The 23,427-nt window shown below is 52.8% G+C and overlaps 11 protein-coding genes across 11 annotated transcripts; 3 read left to right on the top strand and 8 right to left on the bottom strand.

Moving 5' to 3' along the window:
- Positions 1-35: 35 nt before the first annotated feature.
- On the bottom strand, positions 36-1,128 carry LMH87_005305 (uncharacterized protein; the record flags this gene model as incomplete). The annotated part of the gene is made up of 2 exons (XM_056202998.1): positions 36-162; positions 212-1,128. The coding sequence occupies 2 exons, from the start codon at positions 1,126-1,128 to the stop codon at positions 36-38; spliced, it is 1,044 nt and encodes a 347-aa protein (XP_056058499.1).
- A 470-nt stretch (positions 1,129-1,598) lies between these two features.
- Positions 1,599-2,810, bottom strand: LMH87_005304 (uncharacterized protein; the record flags this gene model as incomplete). Its single annotated transcript, XM_056202997.1, has 2 exons — positions 1,599-2,180; positions 2,250-2,810. The coding sequence occupies 2 exons, from the start codon at positions 2,808-2,810 to the stop codon at positions 1,599-1,601; spliced, it is 1,143 nt and encodes a 380-aa protein (XP_056058498.1).
- Positions 2,811-4,070: 1,260 nt separating this feature from the next.
- LMH87_005303 (uncharacterized protein) lies at positions 4,071-5,759 on the top strand (the record flags this gene model as incomplete). Its single annotated transcript, XM_056202994.1, has 4 exons — positions 4,071-4,175; positions 4,284-4,793; positions 4,847-5,145; positions 5,198-5,759. 4 exons carry the CDS (start codon positions 4,071-4,073, stop codon positions 5,757-5,759), a joined length of 1,476 nt encoding a protein of 491 aa, XP_056058497.1.
- Positions 5,760-6,045: 286 nt separating this feature from the next.
- On the bottom strand, positions 6,046-7,927 carry LMH87_005302 (uncharacterized protein; the record flags this gene model as incomplete). The annotated part of the gene is made up of 6 exons (XM_056202993.1): positions 6,046-6,305; positions 6,572-6,728; positions 6,803-7,146; positions 7,287-7,335; positions 7,398-7,605; positions 7,671-7,927. 6 exons carry the CDS (start codon positions 7,925-7,927, stop codon positions 6,046-6,048), a joined length of 1,275 nt encoding a protein of 424 aa, XP_056058496.1.
- A 3,102-nt stretch (positions 7,928-11,029) lies between these two features.
- On the top strand, positions 11,030-11,541 carry LMH87_005301 (uncharacterized protein; the record flags this gene model as incomplete). The annotated part of the gene is made up of 2 exons (XM_056202992.1): positions 11,030-11,105; positions 11,207-11,541. 2 exons carry the CDS (start codon positions 11,030-11,032, stop codon positions 11,539-11,541), a joined length of 411 nt encoding a protein of 136 aa, XP_056058495.1.
- Positions 11,542-12,213: 672 nt separating this feature from the next.
- On the bottom strand, positions 12,214-12,609 carry LMH87_005300 (uncharacterized protein; the record flags this gene model as incomplete). Its single annotated transcript, XM_056202991.1, has 1 exon — positions 12,214-12,609. The coding sequence occupies one exon, from the start codon at positions 12,607-12,609 to the stop codon at positions 12,214-12,216; it is 396 nt and encodes a 131-aa protein (XP_056058494.1).
- A 579-nt stretch (positions 12,610-13,188) lies between these two features.
- LMH87_005299 (uncharacterized protein) lies at positions 13,189-15,564 on the bottom strand (the record flags this gene model as incomplete). The annotated part of the gene is made up of 7 exons (XM_056202990.1): positions 13,189-13,680; positions 13,747-13,798; positions 14,216-14,232; positions 14,288-14,397; positions 14,452-14,664; positions 14,717-14,824; positions 14,940-15,564. The coding sequence occupies 7 exons, from the start codon at positions 15,562-15,564 to the stop codon at positions 13,189-13,191; spliced, it is 1,617 nt and encodes a 538-aa protein (XP_056058493.1).
- A 396-nt stretch (positions 15,565-15,960) lies between these two features.
- On the bottom strand, positions 15,961-16,959 carry LMH87_005298 (uncharacterized protein; the record flags this gene model as incomplete). The annotated part of the gene is made up of 1 exon (XM_056202989.1): positions 15,961-16,959. One exon carries the CDS (start codon positions 16,957-16,959, stop codon positions 15,961-15,963), a length of 999 nt encoding a protein of 332 aa, XP_056058492.1.
- Positions 16,960-17,588: 629 nt separating this feature from the next.
- Positions 17,589-19,439, bottom strand: LMH87_005297 (uncharacterized protein; the record flags this gene model as incomplete). Its single annotated transcript, XM_056202988.1, has 1 exon — positions 17,589-19,439. One exon carries the CDS (start codon positions 19,437-19,439, stop codon positions 17,589-17,591), a length of 1,851 nt encoding a protein of 616 aa, XP_056058491.1.
- A 62-nt stretch (positions 19,440-19,501) lies between these two features.
- Positions 19,502-20,983, top strand: LMH87_005296 (uncharacterized protein; the record flags this gene model as incomplete). The annotated part of the gene is made up of 4 exons (XM_056202987.1): positions 19,502-19,582; positions 19,716-19,778; positions 19,843-20,229; positions 20,351-20,983. The coding sequence occupies 4 exons, from the start codon at positions 19,502-19,504 to the stop codon at positions 20,981-20,983; spliced, it is 1,164 nt and encodes a 387-aa protein (XP_056058490.1).
- A 355-nt stretch (positions 20,984-21,338) lies between these two features.
- On the bottom strand, positions 21,339-22,882 carry LMH87_005295 (uncharacterized protein; the record flags this gene model as incomplete). The annotated part of the gene is made up of 2 exons (XM_056202986.1): positions 21,339-22,313; positions 22,403-22,882. 2 exons carry the CDS (start codon positions 22,880-22,882, stop codon positions 21,339-21,341), a joined length of 1,455 nt encoding a protein of 484 aa, XP_056058489.1.
- Between the last annotated feature and the right edge of the window lie 545 nt (positions 22,883-23,427).

Raw genomic sequence — 23,427 nt, 5'->3', positions numbered from 1 at the left:
ATGCCCAACGCCTTTTTATGAGACGTATCATTTATTTACATTTCTTCGCCCATACTGTTAATGATGTGTTCCACGTTGGCAAAAGCAAACTCCGCCATGGTCTCTTGCCAGAGCTGGGCAGAGATTCTACCGCCCTCTTCAGTGTAGATTATTGGTGCCATTCTGTGTCAGTTAGCAACGTAATTGCAATTGAAAGCGTTGGCGAGCTTACGGCTTCAACTTCTGGGTCGAGAGATATTGGCCATGCGTGGCTTCATTGTCGTGATGAAGTGCAGCGTCTGTGATGTTGCGCGCACCAACCTCGGCAGTATAACCAAGACGCCGAAGTAGAGGCTTCACCAGCTTACCGCCGAACGTCTTGTCCACCTCGCGGTTGAACTGCGTCCCGTGCACCATGCCGGGCGTCGCGCAGTTGATGGTAACAACCGAGCTCGGCACTCTGCTGGCGAGCTCCGCAATGTAAAACTGCCCAAGAAGCTTGGATACCATCATTCGGTCTGTCAAGTCGGCAGCCCCCCTGTCCAGAGCCGGAAGCAATGGTATATGGAACATTTCCTTGAAGGACGTCCAGCTGGCTACATCCGACGAGGTAAAGGTGATGCGCGTTGGGGCTCCGCCTTGGGCACCGCGCTTCGCCTTTGCAACGGGCAGCAGCAAAGCAGCTAGTAGAGCCAAAGAGAGGTAGTTGGTTTGGATTGTCTCCTCATGACCGGTACTTTTGTTGATCCTGAACGTGGTGGCGCACATGCCCGCATTCAGCACCACGTAGTCCATGCGGTCGAGGGTCTCTGTGCGGCGGGCAAAAGAAACGACAGAATCGTATGAGGCTAGATCAACTGGCCATGTCTGAATGGAAGCATCATCTCCACAAGTTATTTTCAAATTTGCGATGGCCGCCGTGGCCTTTTCCTTGCTACGGGCACCGATGATGAGCGTGCTCAAGCCGAGGTTCAGAAACTGGCGAGCCACTTCGAGGCCGACACCGCAGTTGGCTCCGACAATGACGGCCGTCTTGCCGGCGAGGTTGACATCTGTGACAGCTTCGGGGATGACATTCCACTGACGAGACAAAAAGCCGAGGATACTGCCCTCCTTTTCAACGGTGACGTCAAACTTGGGTGGCGCCATGGTTCTGTCTTCTTGATTAGCGAGTGCTAGAAGACAATGAAAGGGTAAAAGATGTCAAATGAAGCCACGAGAATGCAATTGGCTCAGTGAAGACTTTTAAAGACATAGAAAGACTTACACGAAATCAACGGTGCGGAGTTTATGCCTGGGCTTTCGGCGGAGTGGGCTGCAGGTTGCCGTTTTAGGGGCATCCCATGCAGCCCAGTGGAGTGCTACAGCGCCCTCAGTGGTCCACGGACACGCCTCCGAGCCTCGTTGTGTCGGGGCTCGTCTTAGTCAAATATTACCAAGAATCTAATCCAAGTCTCGGAAAGATCTCACGCCAGATTTCACAAAAAGAAGGCCAATTACAGGAAATAGGAGGCACCGTGAAAAGTTGTGTTTATTTTCAACTGATAAGCTGCCGACGCAGAGCATTCTCTACTCAGACTAAACTACTCTTCAAAAGCAAGATGGCTGACGATTTTTTCTTAAAGGTGGCTTCTCACGAGGGCGATGCTCGAATAGTGCTCATGAATCTTGTCAATCCCCTCGGAGCGGCCCTCAAAGACAAACTCCAATCCAGCCACCAACGCCCCCGTAATGGCCCTTTCAGCATCCTTGGGATCGATGGTGCCCAGCTCCTGCTGCACGCCCTTGACAACCGCCGGGGGCAGGCTGCCCAGCAGAGGTCCGACCAGCGTCAGGGCGTCGGTAAACGTGCCGTGGGTGGCGTTGGCGAGGGCAATCTCGGCGGCCGGCCCGCGCAGGCGCGGCCAGAACTCGTCCCAAGTCGGGTCCGTGTCGCCGTGGCCGGCGCGGCCAAACTGCATCGTGGGCTTGGTGGCGCCGGCGCTGAGCACGGGCTCGCGGATGCCGCCGTCCATGTTGACGGCGCCGCGGACGAGGCGCTCGCTGTTGGCGATGAGCTCCGAGGCGACGCCACCGAGCGAGTGCCCGACAGAGACGGTGCGCGAAAAGTCAATGGCGGACGGGTAGTGCGCGAGCAGCTTCCCGTGCACGCTACTGGTCTGCAGCTGGGCGAGCACAAATGAGAGGTCTTGACCACGAACCTGTAGTATATTTGTGGTTAGCGTCACTACGACCTCGTCTTTGTCAGGTTAATATATGGCAAGCCTTACCTTGAGAAAGTGGATAATCTCAGCCTCCGTGCCGTTGAAGGCGGTTGCTTTGACGATCGACCCGTCGGGGAACTCGACAACCTCGGCGTCGTAGGGGTGGTCGACGGTCACGACAATGTAGCCCTGGCTGGCAAGATCCCTCGCCCTTGCGCCGTACAGGCTGCGAGGAGGACCGACGCCGGTGTCGTATAGAACCAGCGGGAAGTTTCCGCCCGTCTTTGTGCCGCACAGCTTCTCGAGATTGCAATACTCCATGTCAAACTTGGCAAAGGTGTCGTTGGCCAGCCCCAGCTGCGCTGCGCCCTGGTCATAGTACGCCGCCACTGCGGGGGTCATGTACGGGCGCGTCTGCTTGCGGCATGGTTTCTTGCTCACATCGACCGGTAGGTAGGCGGATATGGGCACACGACGCTTCTGCGGCGTCGGCGCAAAGGGATCCTGGCGGCTGCTGTCGGTGAGGACCAAGGTGCTGAAGCCGACGGCGTAGGGACCGCTGGGACCCGGGACGAGGAGCGCGGTGCTGGCTGTCGCCAGAGAGACAAGGGAAAGGAGTGATCGCATGGTGAGAATTGTTTGAAGAGCTTTGGAGTGAATACTGGTTCTATCAAGGAAGGTGGCAGGTATGCGGACTGCTGCAGTTTTATAGATTCGCAGCCTTGCAGCAGTGGTGGACCAAAACCAAGAGCTTACGAAGCAGCATCTCGAAATGACAGTATTCACGCGGCATGGCCCAAAACTTGCCCATGTAGTGGAACAGCAGAGTTCAGCTGAATGAAATGAGCCACCTTGATCCCATGTTTAATCCACAGAGGATATATGTTACATGTTGGGCTGTCGCGGCCCTCATTGCGGTAGGCCGCTCCGAGTCTCCGCACCGCGAGGTAGTTTCCCTTTTCGGTTCGCCCACGAACGCCAAGAGAATACAGAGTATCAGACTAGGCTAAACTGGGTGTTTTAGCGTGCCACTTTGCGGCCATAGACAGTTCGCCCAGTCCGTAACAGTAACAGCAAAACTTACTGGTAGAGAATAGCAAGCTACATGTGAGAGACTCTGACTTACTAGTACGTCATGGTTTGCTCTCATAGATCTCAATTATGTGAGGGTTTGCTCGCATGATATAATCGCGGGCGCTCGGCCACTTTCCCCGACGGAAGCTCCTGTGAGCTGCAAGTTAGTGGGTTATTAGACTCAGCATTAGCGGGCGACAAGATCGTGGACGTTGTTGCTGTCGTGTAATAGTTAGGCAATCCGCTGGCGACACGAACAAATCGCGGGCCATTGCGAATTTTTAATTTGATTCCATCTCTTCTTCTTGTCTTTTTTTTTTTTGACATTTCTTCATAATTTTCTGCTCAACAGACAATAGTCAGGCCGGCCGTGCTGAAAAAGCGGCGCTGCATCCTCAGTTCCGGTGGGGGCACGGCCAACTTGCACCACAAAACACCGACCCTGCGAGCATCGTCAGACTCCATTGCGGCTGAATAGGTAAATATAGCACAGCCTTTATCCCCTTTCGCCCTTTTGCCCGATGGCCGCCTGCCGACGACTGCCGTGGACGCTGCACATATTCATCATGTTTGTCTAGATTTTGCTCTATGCGAGAGCTTTGATCGGGAGACAATACTCGGCCGCGCGTTCACAGAGAATTGCTCGGATTCAGCCCTGAGAGGACGATCTCCATCGCAACTAGTGTCCTGCAGCCGGTGATATTGCTACGAGATAGAGCTGAAATCCTGATGCTACGGATTGCTAACCAGAGACTCAGTTTTATTTGAATACCGGCACAAAGTCTCGCAATACCAGTTACTCCCCGCATCCGCATGAAAGTGCAGGGTAGTTGTGCCATGAAGCCCCCAATGCTGGGTCCGTTTGACGGCAGACGCAAGCGATCGCGCTGCCAACGCTGTGCAGCCAGCCATCTCAAGGTACGCTCTCGATACCTAAAACGCCATGGGTCCGGGGAGCTTCCTATTCGGGCGCCGTTGTCGCGAGTGGAGTGTCGTCTTTCCATCAATGCTAACAGCAACCTGTAGTGCTCGGGGGCGCACCCTTGTGCCAACTGCAACCGCAGCAGCAAGTCATGCATCTACGTGGCCGCCAGCACCGACGTGCCAATTATTATCCTCGACAGCAGCAGGCATAGGAGCCCGGCGGCCAAGTCGGTTGTCCGGCAGAGGCCGGTCGCGCCCCGGGCGAGCCCCGCTATGGACGACGAGCGATACTTTTATTACTTTGACGTGTTTGCGCAGCGCAACAGCTTTAGCGGCAAGACTCGCTTGTTTACAGATGATGTGAAGCGGATGGGTGAACTGCAGAGGCTGCCCTATTTTCTCAACTCGATACGTGCTCTGGGTGCCCTTCAAGCGTACAAGCTGGGCTCGCCTTGCCAAAGCCGTCATGCAGGTGACGCTTATACGAGCTATGTTTTGTATTCGCAAGCCGTTATCGGACTGCGAAAAAGTCTTGACAGACAGCAGAATGGCATGTCTGATTCGAATCGAACGGCACTTCTATGGACGACGCTGTTTCTCGGCATGTTTGAGGTAGGTCGTTGACTTGCGATGGGTTCTGATCATATGCTTACCAGCGAGGCCAGCTCATGTCAGACAACAGCGGAATGGGATGGCTCCAGCACATGGTGCACGGGACTGCCAAGGGATTGGCGGCATCGGGACCGTCCATCTGCGACACGGCGACGGGAGCGCGCATCTTTCAACAGGCCAAGATGTTTGAGGTGTGCCGGACAATTGTGTTCAACGACCGGTCATTCCTGACGCAGCCCGAGTGGAGGAAGGCGTCGCAGAGGCTATGGTCCGACGGTGGCCTCTCAGAGGAGTGGCGGCCGCTGGACTCGCTGGTCGATATCATGCTGCTCTGTCCAGACTTACGATATAGGTGCGCAGATCAATCTTGTACGGACGGGAGGATGCTAACGAAGGGGACGCAGAGCAAACCGCTTTTGCAACGCCGAGGACGACAACCCCAGCCAGGGCATACCGGATGATGCGCGCGATATTGCCAGCACGGGCATGGCACTGCGAGAGGCGCTAAATGCATGGCACAAAGCCCACCTGGCGGATGAGCAGGTGGCGGAGAGCCGCCGTGACGCATCCCCCGTCAACACCGAGGACGAGTGTAGCTTGCTGACCAGGCTCTTCTGGGCTGCCATCAGCATCTACCTCTCGGGCGAGTTTGACTATGAGATGCACCACTGGACACGCTTCGGGCTGGCAGTGCCGACGTTTGACGCAGAGACGGTGCACGGGCACGTCGCGACGATCCTGGCGCTCACCGAGCACGCACTCGAGAGGAGCTCTCTGTCGCCACTGCTGTTTCTGTTCCCGCTGCGCATCGCGGGGGCGCGCTCGGTGTGGGCAAGCCGGGACCAGCGCGCGCGGGTGCTGCGCATCCTGGATGCGATTTCGGAACGCTTCGCCGTCGGGCACGCGATCCGCGAGGGGCTGACGGATGCCTGGTTAGAGATGGGCGTGGTGGTGAACGACTGGTGATTACTCGATGTGAAATCCTGGGCGGTTTTGTTTGGCTGTCCTGGGATCGGCTTGGGAATCTGGCATGTGGCGATTTGCATATCATGAGCTCCTCGGTGTGCTTGTGTGAGGTCAAGGGCGAGTTGGCCGAGTTGACGGATTTCAAACTAAAGATAGACTTGGCTCTTGACTATAGCCACTGAAATTATTTAGATATTCATCTAAGAAATTAAGAAAAAAGAAACCGCTTATAACTAATCAGGTACACTAAGCGCCAAAGTCAGCTTGTCTTCTCCGATTCCGATTTTCACTCCCTTTCACTGCTCGACTCCTCCTCACTACTCAACTCCGCTTCATTACTCGACTCGTCTGCGCCACTTGAGCCTGACGCGTCCTTGCTATTACCCTGGTCGAGGAGCGCAAGAGCGTCGCGTGCAGAGATTCGGTCCTCTGGTCGGAAACGCATGAGACCCTGGAGGACGGGGAGCAGCACCGCGAGCTGTGGCTCTGGTACTCTTTCCCTAAAGTCTGTCTCGAGTTCTGTTGTGGTCGGGTTGGCGTCGCGTGCTGAGAGTCGTATCAACTATCACTTTCTCGATGGAGAACAAGCATCGCAAGAAAAGGGAAAGAAGAAGAAGAAGAAGAAGAAGAAGAAGAAAAAGAAGAAGAAGAAGAAGAAGAAGAAGAAGAAGAAGAAGAAGAAGAAGAAGAAGAAGAAGAAGAAGAAGAAGAAGAAGAAGAAGAAGAAGAAGAAGAAGAAGAAGAAGAAGGAAAAAACACGCAGTAAAGGTATAAAGACGATAAGGGAAGAGAGAGGAAAGAGAGCCACTTACAAGATTCGACAGGGCAGCCCGAGGCTTCGCGGATTTGCTGCCACTGTGGCTCCCATTCAGACGGCAGCGCCCCAATGAGGTCAATCATCGAGTCGACTAGATGGCAGTCATGACCCAAATACATAAAGGGACATGACGCATAAAGAAGGCAATAAATCTGGCAAAAAGAAGTCCATCGGGCCTATGCATTAGTCATTATCTATATCAAGAGGGTGACAAGATTAAACTAACAACATCGCCAACACGCCAGAGGTCAACTCGATAGTCAAAAGTCTCCTCGAAAAGCGTCTCGGGTGGGCGTAATACACCACCTTGGTCTTTACTGCTCGGAAACCGGTCGCCGACGCGAAATGACTCGCCCGCATCGATGAGGCGGATGTCCTCTTCGTCCTCGTCGATCCAGCCGTCCCACTCTGCAGCACCGACGAGCTGCTTCGGCAAGTAGTCGTCTGGCGGCGATCCATCCGCACGTAGCAGCTCCGCCGTTTCCAACTTGCCGAGCTTTTTGACGAATGCTTTGTTGGAGAGTTTTGCCATGTTACGAATGGAAAAGACAATATTATTGGTATCGAGGTCTGAAATGGTGGAAGCCAGCCCGAACACCTCTCTAACGATATCGCTCCATATGTTGATGCAGTGATCGAACGAAAAAAAGGAGGGGGTGGGAGCAATGGTATTGGAGGATGCAAAAAGAATCGTAATGCGATTGATGTACCTCCATGGGCAAAGCCGGCTTCGTGTAATGTGGCCGTGGCCTCGAGAACCTGCCTCGCCAGCCGCAGCAAGTCTTTGGGTCGATGCGCTCATCGTATTAGCTTTCAATAACTAGTCTTAGCGAAGGACCAAGAACCTGCATGACGATGCATCGATGGGCACCATTGGGCCCATTATGGACAAAGTCGTCGTAAAGCACGGGAAAGAGTTTGGATGTGGCCTTGTTGGCGTGCAGGGTTTCGAGAGCCGTGACTTCACGCCTCGAGGTGCTGCCGCTCTCGTGGGCTATGCGTATCTTGAGTGCCACCAAGGTATCGGTTCTGCCTAGCGTTAAGAAACAGGACGAACAGGACGGATTAAAGTGATAAGACGAAAAAAGGCGTACGAGGTGTCTTGAGCGAGCCAGACGGTAGATGAGTTGTCATATCCCAGCTTGCGAACAACTTTATACCGACCGTCTTTGAAGGTATCTCCTAGACAAACGGTATGGCAGCCGTTTGGGCCATAGCACGTCAAGAACTCTTGATTCCAAAGCAGGTTTGACAAGGGCCGTGTAGTGTAGCCATCCTTGACGTCGGCAATGGTCAAGTGACTGCGCTTGCGTTCGAGGCTTGTGGTGGGGGGGACGGACGGTGTCGACATGGCGAAAGGGACGATGAAGGTGTAGTAGGTTGATTTATGTTGGTGGGAATATTCATTTCTATATTGCAGTACTTTTATGCAGGGATTGTAAAGACAACAGTTAACTTTTTTTTTTCGCCCTCTTTTCGTGATGGCCGTTAGGCTAAGTTGTCTACCCCCGGTGGGCACGTGGGTAGATGGGTTCGTAACATGGTAGATACACGCCAAAGTAGATACGCACAAAAGCAGACATGTACTACGGTATTGAGCTAGATATATAGGTGGCGTTTGGGTACTAGTCAGTACTTGTGTAATGCGGCGAAGCCGACCAACAGCATGAGCCCCGGAGCTGCTGCGCTGGACTGGAACAGAACCCAACCGCAGTCTGGCTTCTCTCTTTTCTTCTTCCATTTAGCTTTGTGCTATAGTTATCTCTCCTCTTAAAACACCCATGCGACTGGATATCTGCGGCCCCCCAATGTGCCAGGCCGGTGTACGACATACGGCGTCTCTGGCGCTACTGACCAGGCCAACGAGGTCGACGCCCCCAGAGACGGCAAGATACTCACCAAAGTAACGCAGCCTACCAAGGATGCATGGTCGCTAGCTGCGCTCTTGCCGACTCAAGAGTGTAGATGGGTGACAATCGTGAGGCCATGTAAACAAACGTACTGTAGACATGTTGCTGGTTTATACATACACACACACACACACACACACACACACACACACACCGACGCACGCACGCAAACACGCACATGCACGCATTCACACAAGCGCACAATGCCTGTTACTTTGAAGTACTATCCTAAAAGGAATTTAATGTTCCGGCCTGAGCACGAGGCCGAGGTTGCTGTTTGTATGAATGAGCCTGCAAACGTTCGGCAGGGACCCATGGTGTCTGAAAAACAAGAAGGACAGGAAAAGTGGGAGAGCGTAGAGACGTAGGGAGAATAAGAAGAGCGGGAAAAAAAGAGAACGAAAACAAAAGAAAGAAAATGTAAGAATAAGAGAAGAGAAGTGGAAAAAGTAGAAGACGATGGAAGAATTACTAAAAGAGAGGATATTATAACAAAAGATGGAAGATATAATAAGTCACTACGTTTACTAGACGGCGTGTCTCTTTGGCGCCTCGGTGCCCCTTGTCACTGGGCGGAGAGCTCTGCAAGTGCTTATGCCACGGACTCTGGGCTGGCAAGGAACCTAGTGAGCAAGGAAATTGAAAATTGGTGAATCAATAACTCTTCATCTTCTTGTTGAGGACCAGAGCAAACCCACATGACGAGCGCGCCTCATGCATTTCTTTCTTTTTCTCGCCACTGACAGCGTAGCCATCGGCGTATTTGTTTTGCTACTCCCGTTGTGGGGGTCGTTGGGATCCCATTTTCCGCTGAAGTAATCCGTACGTGCACGGGAGTTGCCGCAAAGTCGTAACGTTAGCCCAAGCTGCAAATCTAATGCGAAAACGAGTCCAGTTTAGCGACTACGACGATTGCCCGCCCCCGATTGATTAATGGGCTTGGCCTCTGATCCGCAGGCTCCGGATAGGCCGTGGGCGGGAAACCCCTGCACCAGAGAGAGGTAAAAACGCTAAGCCACTTTTTGCTGGGCATGACCTCACCAATGGGCGGTGCCGGGGGGTGAGAATTTGGGCAACGTCATCGTCAGCCACAGCCGGGGGTTTTGAAGAAACTCGACAGGCTCATGTCAATCGGTGGTGCAACCTGCCAAGCCAGCAGGCGGCAAGTTGACCAGAGGAGGTGCAGCACGTGTTGCGGGTAGAGAGGTGTGGGCAGGGCAGAGCAACTAGATTCAATCGCTGCCCAAGTGTTGTAAATCGGCTTAATGCACTTGTGCTGTTGCAAGCGAGCCGGACCCTGCGTGCCTTTGGGAGCATGTGTGTGCCAGAGATGGGCGAATCGGGAAGGAATCGCGCGTGGCCTTGTGGCTCGGTCTGCTCCCGGTGATGGGAAGAACCACACACCCAAAGGGTAAGCTTGGGCTTACGATTTGTCGCAGGGCTAGTTGATTTTGAGAGTGGGCGAAGCCGGCATTAAGCTCGCCGTGAAAGAAAAAAAAAAAAAGGGCGAGAAGCGGAAACTTTGCTTTGTTTCGAGGTGGGTGTAGGGGGACTGGGCCAGATCGCTGCACCATCTCGAAACAACGGCACGAACGCTGCAAGTCCGTATTCACTGCATGGTAAGCGCTCATGGAATTGACAAACAAATGCACGTCGCAGGTCTTGAAGCAGGCGTTCAGGCTCAATGGACGGGAATTAACAAAAGAGAGCCAGCGCCCACAGAGGCTAGAGGCTAGCTGCGAATAGCGTGACCCACTGGCCTGGCACCTCGGAGAGAGAGAGGGAAGAAAAGAAGCAAGAGTGACGTCAATCATTGCTCCGGTTTGAGAAATCGCACGGCTCGGTTCGCGTGCTGAGCTGATGAAGCAGAACCGGCCCATTGCGAGCCGTGCAACACCGGCTGCGACGATGCACCGGCAACATGTCAGGTTTTTTTTTTTCTTTCTTTTTTTATTTATAAATAGATAAAAACAATTGCCAGCCACGGATGCGAATTATTATCAATTGCATTTGAATGACTTGCGCACGAAAACGCGCAAATGAAATGGTGCACCACCTTCTTTGCTTTTCCAAGGCTCACGCATCGGGCGCAGAGCTGTTTAGCGCCTACTCTAGCTCTCCACTTTGCGGGAAAGCTCCAGCTCCAACAGGCACTGCGGCCCCCCCTCTGTGCCCCCTAGGGAAAGCTAATTAGGGGCTGCCGGAGCCGGAAAGTGAGAGCTCCAGGGCGCTAAAAAAATATGGAAAATAAAAAACCTGCTTCGCATCCTTGCGTCAGCCCAGCGCCGGCCCGGCTGCAACCCATTCCAGTCCAGTCCAGTCCAGTCGTCCAGGTCGTGTCTACCTAAGTTCTCCCTCATCCCCCCCCCCCCCCCTACCTTGCGTTTGTTGTCCTACATAGAATTACCAGTACAGCTTCCTCTCACCGAAACCCTTTCCTCTCCCTTGCACCCGTGTTTTTCGTGCAACACTCGCTCTCCAACTCCGAATAGCATCCTGAGCCTCATCCACCAAAGAAACAACACCCCAAAAACACCGTCGCGATGGAAGGCATCTCCACCATTGTCCACGCCGTCCTGGTCCTGTTTCTCATCATCGAGCTGGGCCTGACTGCTTACCGTACGTAACCCTCTGCGCGCGCGCCTCCAATCGCGCATCAATCGCATCGCATCGCACCGCGACGGAACAAAGCAGCTAACGCGCGCCCGCGCACCTCACAGTCGTCAGCATCTCCCACGGCCACGAATCCCGCTTCAACTTTATGCTGTTCAACTCGCTCTGGACCCTCATCGTCATCGTCTACACTGGCCTCGTCAAGCGCGCCTTCTCCAGCCTCTACCACGGCATCGTCGGCCTCGCCCTGCTCGCCATCACCGCCATGTTCTGGTTCGCCGGCTCCATCGCCATTGCCGCCAAGATCCCCATCCACTGCCACGGCGTCCACAGCTGCCAGGTCGCCCAGGCCGCCACCGCCTTTGGCTTCTTCATCTGGGCCATTGCCACCGCTCTGGCTGTCATTGAGGGTCTGGCCTCGCGCGGCGGATCGCGCGTCTAAAGAATGCGACACCTTTTACTCCCAACCGCAAAGAACGCGACAGCTGGGATCGCGGGACGCATTGCCAATGTCGTTTGCCCTGATGCGCGGTCGCATCAGGTAGGCAGAGCAGACGCTGTGCCTCCCGGTCGCAATCGCAGCTTGCGCGCCTGTACCTAACTACTTAATGATTGTACATGGTCAGTTGGGTCGACAAGGAGTTGAAACTGTTTCTTGAACGCCGCCTTGGACTGCTTTTTTTTTCAAATTCTTTTTTCTACTTAATGGGGATTATATGCGCAAGATACCCTCGAGCCGCTGTCTATGCGACCATGCGAGTACGAGCTATTTGTCTTCTTGGATACACAACGCCCTCGGTTTTAATGGGCGCGGGTACGACGACGGGAGTAGGGGGGTTGCTTTACAGGAAAAGGGAACAGATGCCCACCTAATGGAGGAGGCTTATTGCTACATAACGAAACATGAAAGGACGGTGCGCGTCTTTTCCTGAATCCCTAATTGGCACCTGATGAAATCTTGAATGTTTTGTGTATGAAGACGTTTTCTTGTCTGATAAAAGAATCGCGTGTGCTTGAACCAGAAAACAACACATTGCTGTTGCAGCCCCGCGGCGACAGCGCACTTTGGTACCCCTCGATTCTGTCTTCACTTTAAACTTTGGATGCCATCCATCTACACGTCCTGCGCAACCTCCCAGCTGTGGCCCGCCGGGTCCTGAAACGACGCGATGCGCTTCCCCCACGGCTTCGTCTCCGGCCCGAGCAGGATCTCGACGCCCTTGGCCTTGAGCTGCGCAATCTCTGCGTCGACGTCGGCGACCCAGACCGAGAGCTGGCAGCGGTTGCCGGCGTCCCGCCCCGCGACGAACTGCTCGCCGACGAGCTCCCCGGCGGCGCTGCTGAGCAGCAGGTTCAGGATGACGTTGTTGAAGCGCACCGAGCACGACTCGGCGTCCTCGAAGAGCACAGAGGCGCCAAACACGCGCGTGTAAAAGTCCTTGGACGCGGCGAGGTCCTCGGTGAAGAGGGAGATGGCGGCGACGGTGCGGAGGGGGTTGACGTCGGTCATTTTAGGGCTTGGAGTCTTGAGAGCGGGAATGTGATGTGTGGTGATGGTATGCGACTCTGGAAACGGTGGTTTGGGGTGGCTTTATAGACTTGTGACGCCGCAATGGGTAAAACCGTGCTGACTCGTCTGGAGCTTTCAGCTTTGAGGGTGGTAGTTAGCGCGTGGTGAAGCTGTACTGCGATAGGTGGGGATGGGAGCTTCTGCCTGGACTAGCGATGCGCCACAGCGAGCATCTTCACGGTGCTTGAACAAACATCAGGGCAATTTACGTGCAAAGGAAACTTGAGGCCGTTATTCTTATAAGATTTACGGCTGAATGTAGACAGCGCAAACCTATCAGCAATTTGATCGATGCCGTTTGTTGAGGCTCATTAACTGCTGGAAACAGGCGCATGCCTGGGACTTGCCGGGCTAATTGCTGAATAAAAAGTACGTCACATTGATGATACGAATATTGATAGGGACTGTACGATCGGCTAAAAAGCATTCCATGTGGCTCTGTGGCGCCAAAATGAGGTTTTTCTCTCTCGAAACAATACGAAAGAGGTCTTCAATGGAAAATCCAGGTCTTGCATTGCATTAATCCAAGTCACGGACGGCAATGTAGCCTAGTAATACGGGTGCCAGAGCCATCCACGAAGCGGCAATGGCAAATGCGGACTGAATATCGCCCTTTGTAACAGACCATGTAATACCGAAAATGAAGCCTCCAAGAAGCAGAGGGACCACGATAATAAAGTATATCCATCGCCAGTGCCAGCCCTCGGCGATATGTATACCCCATCCTAGCTGCCATTCGTCTGCGCCGATGCTCAACACACCCTGTCCTCGCTTGGGGACCTGGTTGAATATAGTTTTCTGTGCCGTGTTGAACGCGTGTGGCCTTTGAAAGTAGTGCGTCAGAGCATTTGCCCCGATCGGGGGAAAGTAGCCAAGGTCGATCTCGGGCGCCGGGCTGCAGCGATACTCCTTTGCCTGCACCTTTTCCAATGGGGGAAGACATGAGCAGTTGTTGCTGCAAAGGCTATCGTGGTGATGTACATCTGCAAAATGGTTCTCGTCGACTCGAAACTACATGTCTATTAGTGAAATGATTCGGGTATACAGCTGTGGGCGTGCAGAGGTGGGGAGACTCACCCGAGTCAAAGAGACCTTGCTGACCCCTTTGAGGGAGAGCCAGGACGGGCGTCTGCGGTGTTTGGAATACTGGCTCCGAAGAAAGTGGAAAAACCTAGAGTCATCATGAACATTTTGAAGAAGCTCCTGGAAGAGCCAGGTACTGTTTGAACCCGTGCTGATGCAAAGGAGAATAATTGGAAAATGTTCGGCTGACGATGTTCCCGGCGGTTGTTGGACTTGCGCAGCTTGTCCGGCATCGTTGTCGTTATGGAGAGGTAGTCCATTCGGTCGTCTTACCAAGGAAGTCATCTGGCTAACAGTGCGCTGAAGCATCGGTGTTATGGAATTTGCGAATTCTCGCAAGCTTTGGAAAATTTTGGCAGCAGTACTCGGCACCTCGGTGGACGATTCCGCCCTGGGTTGGTTGCGTAATCGTTCTTGCAACCCAATCAAAGAGCCCTCTATCACCTCAGTAAAGTCATCATACAGCTCTTCCCCACAAGTCTGTAAAAAATCAGCGACGAGATAAACAGCCACTAATTAATCGAAGACTTCATACACAAATCCATCGCACCCTGGATTGGCCTGGAGGGACTGGTGGCACCGTATGGACAATGGCGCGGACGGGAAAGACGAGTTTAAGTAATGTCGACAGGCGATATGGATAACCTAAGGAATTTTTTTTTAGTTGTTGGTGAGCCGTCCCGGTCGCGGCAGCTGTACCTTTTGTATAAACAGACAGTCCGTCTGTAATTGAGAGTGTGTAGTCGCCCGTGACATCATTGCTAGGACTCTTGCCCTTCTCGAGTGGTTTTTGTTCCGTCCAAGATAGTGGACGCAGCCAGAGGCTTTCCGTACGTTTCTTCATCTCTAGTTTCGTGCCGTCACGGCTGATTCTCATCTTGGGCCCAATCGATGGCGAAGCTTCTGATCGCTCTGTTCGTTCGTTAGATATCGGATTGGGAGCTAGAGCGTCGTTGAAGTTTACCTTTGCCAGGAAGATGGTGGAAGTCTGCTGGTAGGCTCATTGTCAACGTGACATTCCCCGCTTGAAAATGATAATATCTATCGCCGAAAGTTATACGAGTCAACGAGTCTGAATTATAGTTCACGGGTCAGCGCTATTGCATAAAACACACAAAAGCCTTCAGTCAACGAATGGACTGCTTCAATTAAGCTTTAACTTTAGGGAGTAGGCTGAAAGGGCTTACCGACGAGGTTAGTGTCGATACACTGTTGGTCCGGATCATTGTTCTGGCGGCCTGTGATGTGGTTGTTATACTGGCTTCCAAATCCAGTATCAACATCCTCGGCGGCACTGCCATAGTGTGCAGAGATGGACGTCTCCTCAAAAAAGTCAGGAAAGGATGATTTCAACTTGCTCACTTCCTCAATCGCCTTTGTCAAGTTCTTTTGTTCTATCAGTGAAACATCCTCAGGGAATTTCGCCGCTATGAGCTGTAGGTCCTTCAGAAGTCCTTCTACCAGCTTCTTCACGCGGCCACCTCTGCCGATTGCTCGGAAAGCTTTGAATTTTCGTCTAGTCCAGGACTCGCCCTCTACTGGAACGACATTCTCCAATATTTGATGCAGCTGTGCAACCTTCGTTCTGCAACTTTTTAGAGCAGGTGTGAGAGCCGCAATGTTGGTGTCGCCTGTTTCCTCGTTGACATATCTCTCCATACCATCGAGGAGGCTTGAGAGAAGAGGAAGTAGTGCTACTGCCTTTTTGAAGTCAGGCAATAGGCCCATTTCGTCTTCGGTGGCATCATACACGCTGCCGACTGCAGCCACGACCGACAGCACACCAGATATGATAATGAGCGCTTCAGCCATGACGTTTTACGATGGGTAAAATGTGCCTAAATTCGTGCAATTGTGCTCGCTAGAGCTGTCTCGAAAGAACGAAATCTCATCAATGGAGCGAATACTGCTATTTACCGTGTAACGAAACGTGAAGGGTGAATGCCAAAGCACGCGAGGGGTGGGCGGGGTTTTGCGCATTTGTTGTTTCATCATTTGGGTAAATACAATGAATATGCACATGTGTGGGTATTAATCATGGCTCTTTGTGGCTGACTGGTCTTTTCACATCAGCAGCTACGTGGACGAATAGACGGGCTCGTACATGCGCTCTGAAGGATCAGCCTGCATACACCGTGCTCTCAGCGGCAGATTAGTGATGGTTCAGCTTGAGATTTACCATGTGCTCCATAACTACCGGGGAACTAATTAGGCTACAGCAACCGCCAAGTTTTCTTTTGCTTGCAAAACGGCCTTGAAGTTCTTTTCCATCGCCTTGCGCGTAAACTCGGCACCCGTCACCAGCGGGTACTTCCTCATTGGACCTTGAATCTCCGCCGACTTGCGCGGCTGGTTGAAGAAGGCAATGCTGTACCTCTCTCCATAAAAGTCACCCGGCTCGCATGGAGCCTTGACGCGGTGCAGCGTAGACTTGAAGCGGTCGTCAGACCAGGACATGAGCAGGTCGCCAATGTTGCAGATAATGGCGTTGGATTCGGCCGCGGGCTCGACGCGTGTCCAAACGTCGCCCTGCCCAAAAGTCGACGTTGCCTCGCGACCAGGGCAAATCTCTAGCCCAGACTGGCCCGCCTTTTGAAATAGGAGTGTGATAAAGTCCCAGTCCGTATGGGCCCCGGCGCGGTGGTATATCTGCCCGTCGCTGGCCTCTGGCGCAGCAAAGTAGTGCAATAGACGCGCGACAGTCTGCGAGTCTTCCTTGCTAACGTCATGCGCGGCGACAAAGAAGTTGTCTGGGAAGCCTAGCCCGCGCGCGAAGCAGACCATCAGTTTCTCTGACACGGCCTGGGCCTGGCACATGAAGGTCGTGACGGTGGACCGGAAGCCGGGGACGGTCGTCTCGGGCAGCCATCGCGTCTCCATGCCGCTATTGAACTGCAGCTGGTACGACTCTTTGCGGTCGCAGGCGCCGGTCGACGGCCGAATCTGGGCGTTCTTCTCCCAGCCGACATTCTCGGTGGGTGAAAATGGCACGAGCGATTTGACGTCGTCGGGGAGGGAGAAGAAGCTTGCAGAAGACTCGAACACCTTGTCCACATCGGTGCGTGCGATGCCGTGGTCGACTATGCTGAAAAATCCGACATTTTCCGCGGCATCGACGAGCTGGGTGGTAATGTCGTCGATGCGCTGGTCAAAGTTGGCCAGAGAGATGCTTGGGATGTCGCGGTCGGAGTACTTCGTGGTAGACATTTTGCTCGATGCGATTTCGTCTTGCAGTATTGGAGAAGGGGCCAGAGTAGACTGTTTGCCTGCTTTTGGACTACGGGTCAACTTGTTCGTTGCGTTGCGCTCCTTTTCAAATACTTTCGAGTCGGAGCAGCCTTTGAACTTTAATTTCCCGTTGCATGGGATGACTTTTAATGGTTGAGCAACGACTGGCGGTGGCAATCAGTGCGCCTGACTATCTAAATCGGAGAAGCCAATCTGTCGTACGAATTAGGCACCACCCGACCTAGACAGTGTAGCGCATAAGCCATTTTCGTGATAACGTGTCGTAACGTTCGGTTTGTTTTCCAGTTCGAAGCTGCGTTATTGTGCATTGCACGGCCTGTCTTATTGGCGGTCCCGTTGATTGTGCACACTGTCGGGCGACTGCGGGCGACTTCTTTAAATCAGGATATCTAATAGATATCGGCCATTCTAGAAGCCGACCACACTATCCGATCCACGATTAATGATACGATTGCTCATGCGCACGAAAAATTTGCTATCGCAAGCCTCAAGTATATGATATTATTTTATCAGCATATCGTCTTAATGCCGCCTTTGTCTATACATAACTGTGATACACCGTAGTACTAATATTGGGAGTTGGGCATTCAACTCTGATGTCTAATCTGAAATAATTCTCCAAATAGAAATTTGTTACTCATGCCAGCTGGTGGGGGAAACACATCGACAAGACAGGCCTCATTAACGCCGTCCGTGTTCGGCGTCTGTTCAGACCCGACCATCTGCAGCACCTGTGAGAGCTCGGCGTCTATAGTCAAAGGTTTGCCAGTCTCTATCTTATCCAAAATAAATTCCAACACTCGGGCCCCTCGGGCGGCGATGCTGCCCCAGCTGTACCGGTGCAGCCGGCTGATGCATTCTCGCACGAGATCTGCATGATTTTGGAACAGGCCGTCAGTCGGCGAACGGTGAAGCAAATCCAGGCAAAGAACAGCGCCGGCCGAAGCGCAATACGCCTCGTCAACCCAGATAGTCGGACCGTCCATGTCTCTGGTCTGTGCTTCTTTCAGGATTGTTCTCGCCGCTGCTAGGCACGTAGACCGGGTTGCGGAAAACGTAGTAACCTCGAAACTTTTGCGCAAAAAGTGCCGATGAATCATGATCATCTTGTGCGCGAAGCAGACGGTCAAACTGCGGCGCGCCCATGTAATCCAGTCCGGCCAGGCAGAATCGACGGGTTTCCCGACATCAAAGTACTTGGGCATGGCCTTGGACGCAAGAGTCCGCAGTCGGTGGTCGTAGTCAATGGTGTGCTCATACTTGGTCAGCAGGGTGGATGATCTGAGCATAGCCTCGTGGTGCTTGGCCATGAGCTTGGCAATCTGAAACAAATAGTTGGTATAGCTGACATAGGTTGGACACCCCTCGTCTATGAGGTCCATGGTCAGGAAATTCCTGTTGGCCGGTTTGCAAGCCGTGAACTGCAGCGGATCAATCAAGTGGCTCTCTGCAAAGGGAAGCAGAAGCCAGTCCTGGACGCATAGTTGAAACCACAAGCGTCTCCCAGTATCTCGCTGAAGTAGCCTATGCCTGTCCGCGTCGGAAGACGTCGGTGTAGCGGTGTCAAGGCAGGGATTGTGCTCGAGCTGGTCCAGCCCGAGGCGCCGAGCAATTTGGGTAGCAGCTCCGCGGAGCACAGAGAGTTCTGCAGACTGGTCGAGGATATGTGCCGACAAAGCCAGGGTGGCTATGGCTTGTACAGAGTAAATGCTCTGTTTAGATGAATAGTTGGCCTTGTTCAGGCAGTTGACGCACGCCTTGAACCAAACCAAGGCAAGCTCCGACACTTCGACGCAGTGGAATCCCCATTCCTCCACCTGAGCACTCGGGGCGCAAACCAGACTCCCAACCATGATCGAAAGCAGAAGCGCCATCCATTGAAGGTCTAGTCGTGCGATATCCAGACTTGCGTTATCCGTTTCGTTGAATATAGCACTCCGAAGCACGGATTGGAACGTTGGGCCGTGATAAGAGCCATGGTACCACAGCATATATAGCTCATGGTAATCAATAAGACACTGGATTTGATGCCTCGAAGGCAACAAAGTTTCGAGATAGTCTTCGTACGATACTGCATCGGGACTCGGATTCGTAAAATCTCCACCATTGCAAGCCGGCGACTTCCGTTGCTGTGGGGAAGTTGGGGAACTAAAGACATACTGCAGCCGGGGATGAGAACGCCAGGATGCCGACGAGGCTCCAAACTGGGGAGAGCCCGTTACGGACTCATCCTCGCCCTCGCTGATGGACATATGCGTCTGGGCTCGATGAGTAGCTTCACCATCACGCTTGTCCCATAACACGGTGCACTTTTCGGCAACGCCCCTCTTTACACATCGTCCGCACGGTACTTGGCGATCGCATTTTTGTCGTCGTAAAGAACATTCTGTACACGTCTCTCGCTTCCTGCGTGTAACACGGCGGGGACGGCTGGCCATGGTTCAGCTGCGACTCGTATATCATGCATGGGTGTTGCATCAGCGACCAAATGTAGTGCGACATGGATCGATGTCGGGCGGGATGCTATATTTGCGAGAGGGCCTCGACTGTACGACATGATAAGAAATTTGGGGGATGGCAGGTAGGTGCCTGAGCAACCATCTTATAATAGGCCATGCCAGATAAGATTACCATTACCAGTAAGCCACAATATTTTTTCGTACGATAAGCTGCGCCCGCCCGAAAGCTAACTGGCTCACGATAAAAACATGTAGATCAGAGCCAGCCCCGTAATCTGCCACAAGCTAGGCCCACCAAGCCGGATCCTGCTATCGAAGGCAAGTAAAGAAACTGCTGGATACGCGGCTTTTCAAGGGTTTATATAATAACTTAATTGCGAAGTATATGAAAGATTTCAGAGAAAGTGTCTACAGGACCTCAAATTTCAAGCGCTTCTTTCTCATGGCTACCCTACCCGAGATTGGCAAAACGCCAACGTTCAACATTCCAATAGTAGACTTGAGCGCTTTCCTACAAGGCAAGGTAGAGTCAGAGGCAGTTCAAGACCTGGTCAAACAGATCCGCTTGGCCTGTTCGACGAGTGGTTTTTTCCAGATTGTCGGCCATGGCGTATCGCTCACAATGCAAGACTCCGCGCTCCGTGCGTCCAAGGCACTCTTCTCTCTGCCTGAAGAAGAAAAGTTGAAATTAAAGGAAAGGCCAGGAGTCGGTTATGAGACATTTGGAGCCCAGATCCTCGAGGCTGGCAGAAAACCAGATTTGAAGGAGGTTAGTTCATTTTACTGTTTACATCACAATGTGTTAGTTTGATGTCGCGAAACACATCACCAACAAAAACTTCCCCCAAAAAAAAGTCTGGGGCAAATAACTCAAGAAAATTGAATATTAGGGATATTTTATCAACCGTGAGATTCCAGGGCTGCAGCCACCCTACAAACCCTTTTGCAGACCGAATATCTGGCCTCAGGCGAATCTGCTACCCGAGACAGAGTTCAAGCTACCGCTGCTTGCCTACCACACAGCGATGCAAGAACTCGCGGTCCAGCTCATGGATCTTTTGGCAAAAAGCCTCAACGTCAGTGACAGCGACATGATGTTAAATTTTTGTCGCGAGCCAATCGCCGCTGTCAGGCTGCTGCATTATCCACCCCATCCCGACGTCGAGGACGACGCGCTGGTGGGGGCCGGCGCGCACACTGACTTTGGCGGCATCACGATCCTTCTAACAGACGGCAATTCTGGTTTGCAAGTTTTGGACCAGGCCACGAACGAGTGGATCGATGTGCCAGCACGGAGTGATGCCTTCGTGGTAAACATGGGAGATTTGTTGGAGACTTGGACGAGCGGATATTACAAGTCCAATATACACAGGGTCATCAACAAAAGTGGCAAGGAACGATACTCTGTTCCATTCTTCTTTGACGGAAATCCGGATTTTGTCGTTGAGCCGCTTGACGGCTCGGCAACGGAGATATATACAGTCCAAGAGCATCTTTTGAAGCGATACGAGCAAAGTTTTTAGCGCATAACTTACTACCTGCAGCCACATTTTTCATAGTCAGAATTGAATAAGCCATACTATTCGAAATAACTCGCAGTTCTTGGAATACTTTTAGTTTAACGCGTACGTGTTCTAGATGAGTACGATGAATGTCTGCGTAACGGCTACGTGGCAGGTTTAGGCGACACGGGCACGCAGCCTATGAGTACCGCCGACAGCGAACTTGGATTCAGGCAACCTGCGCTTGTTCACGCCTCTGCCTGCTTGTGATTTCCATAATTTTGCACGTGCACGAGAGAAAAATCAATAGCTTTACAGCGATGTGTTTGCAAGTTCTGTTCTAGGTGTATGCCGGCTCGTGCCTATGTTGCGGTACTTATCTATAGTTCCTCAGCGACGCAGTGCGGAAGTTCGATCTTTTACGTATGCGCTGAATGGCAGCTTTGGCGTCGAGAATGATGCTCTGCTCGCTTACACCCACCAGCGCGTGGTTTTCAACCAAGATCTGGCCATCAATGACCACGGATTCAACATTCGCCTCGGTACACGAGTAAACAACTGCCGTGACCGGATCAAAGCCACCGGCCAGAATTTGTTCAGAGTCAAAGGGCGCGCAGCCCAGTGTTGTCGCCTCGAGAATAACAAAATCTGCCTTTTTGCCCACCTCCAGGCTGCCGATGTCCTTGTCCAAGCCCAGCGACTCAGCGCCTCGTATAGTCGCCATGGCTAATAGGTCCTCGGCTGGCAGGATACCTGCCCTATTATGGACGCCGCTGTGTAGGAGACCGGCGAGACGCATCTCGCGGAACATGTCGTAGGTATTATTGCAAGGGGCGCCGTCGGTTCCCAGCGCCACATGTACCCCGGCCTCGAGCATCTGCGGAACGGCAGCGATCCCGGATCCAAGCTTGCAATTGCTGGCAGGGTTGTGAGAGACGGTTGCACCCGTCTCGCGAAGCAGCGCAAGGTCGGTGTCTAGATCGAGATTGACCATGTGTGCCAGAACGGCTTTCCTGCCCGGGCCGATCAGCTTGGTCCTCTTGCAGAATTCGACAGGGCTGCAGTCGTAAGCTTCGTGGTAGGTGATCCGATCTTTGGGTGCTTCGGCGCAGTGCATCGTTATTCCGAGGCTGTGTCTCTCGCATTTATCCCCGATCGCCTGGTAGGCAGCCTCTGAGGACCCGCGAGGAGTACCTAGGGCAACCCAGGCTTGAAGCCGCCCGCCACAGGATCCATCGTGCTTTGCATGAGCAGCGAGCATCGCATCCATGGACATTTGTTGCGCATCAATATCCCTCGGGTCCGGCAGTCCATCTTTTAAATTGGGATCAGTCGCCTTTACCAATTTTCCCTATGGCCCCGACCGCAATTAGCCAGAAAACCTCTTGGAGCAATTATGTGCCGTGCGTTGGAGGACGGGTGGTTTCATATTATACTCACAAGACAAGCTCTAATGCCCATCTCTTCAACTGCCTTGGCCACATTTTCAAAACCGGTGCGATGGGTCAACATGGCCTCGAGGAAACACGTCGTGCCACTCTTCAGCATTTCCGCAATTGTGAGTTTCGCTGCCACGTAGCCATCGTCGCCGTCGAACTGGGCCTCGAGCGGCCATACCGCGTCGCAGAGCCACGAGTGCAGCGGCACATCTTCAGCGAGGCCGCGCAGGAGGGACTGCGCCGCATGCGCGTGCGTGTTCACCAGCCCGGGGATGATAACTCGTCCGGAGCAATCCACGAAACGCGCGTTGCTGGGTAGAGCATTGCCGTCGCCAACAAGCTGGGCAGTTTTTCCGATGGCTATTATGCGATCGCGCTTTGTTACAATCGCGGCATCCAACCAGATAGTCCGCTGAGAGTCTTGAGTGATGATGGTGGCATGGGTGAAGACGATCACCTCGGAATGAGTGGAGGCTGTCATTTTTGCTGTATAAGCACGTACCAAAAAAGAAAGAAATAGGAGCACGTAATTATATTCATACAACTGCCTCACCAGCGGAAGAACTTTTGCTTTGTGTCGATTTTACCTTTTATCGCACAGCAGTCCGAGCGCAGTATGGCTAGTTTCTCGGCCGATCTGTCGTACGATAAACCCGCGACGCCACTATCCGACACACGACAATCAGAGATTGGCAAACTACAATCGGCGCACCTCTAGCTTGCCAAGTTCTCGGTGAGCGATACTCTTCTGTATCTTCAAGGCTCATCTCCAAATCATCGCAAGCCTTCGCAAGCCATCAATTTAGATAACAGCCTTTGCTTGACTCCTCCTGATTGTCGAGATAGTCATTGTGAGCAGTGGCGGCCGCCTCCTGGCCAAACATTCAGACCAGACTTTTCTAATCCCTATAAGAGCATAGAAGAGCTTGTTCTACGAAAAGGAAATGCCATCTTGAGCCAATCTATTGACATTAGACGGATTCAATTTTTTAACTTGCCGTGGTAGACCCCATGGAGGTCAAGTCT

The sequence above is a fragment of the Akanthomyces muscarius genome, chromosome 1 (assembly GCF_028009165.1).
Source record: "Akanthomyces muscarius strain Ve6 chromosome 1, whole genome shotgun sequence".
Lineage (NCBI taxonomy): Eukaryota > Fungi > Ascomycota > Sordariomycetes > Hypocreales > Cordycipitaceae > Akanthomyces > Akanthomyces muscarius.
This window is presented reverse-complemented; position numbering and strand designations above follow the sequence as displayed.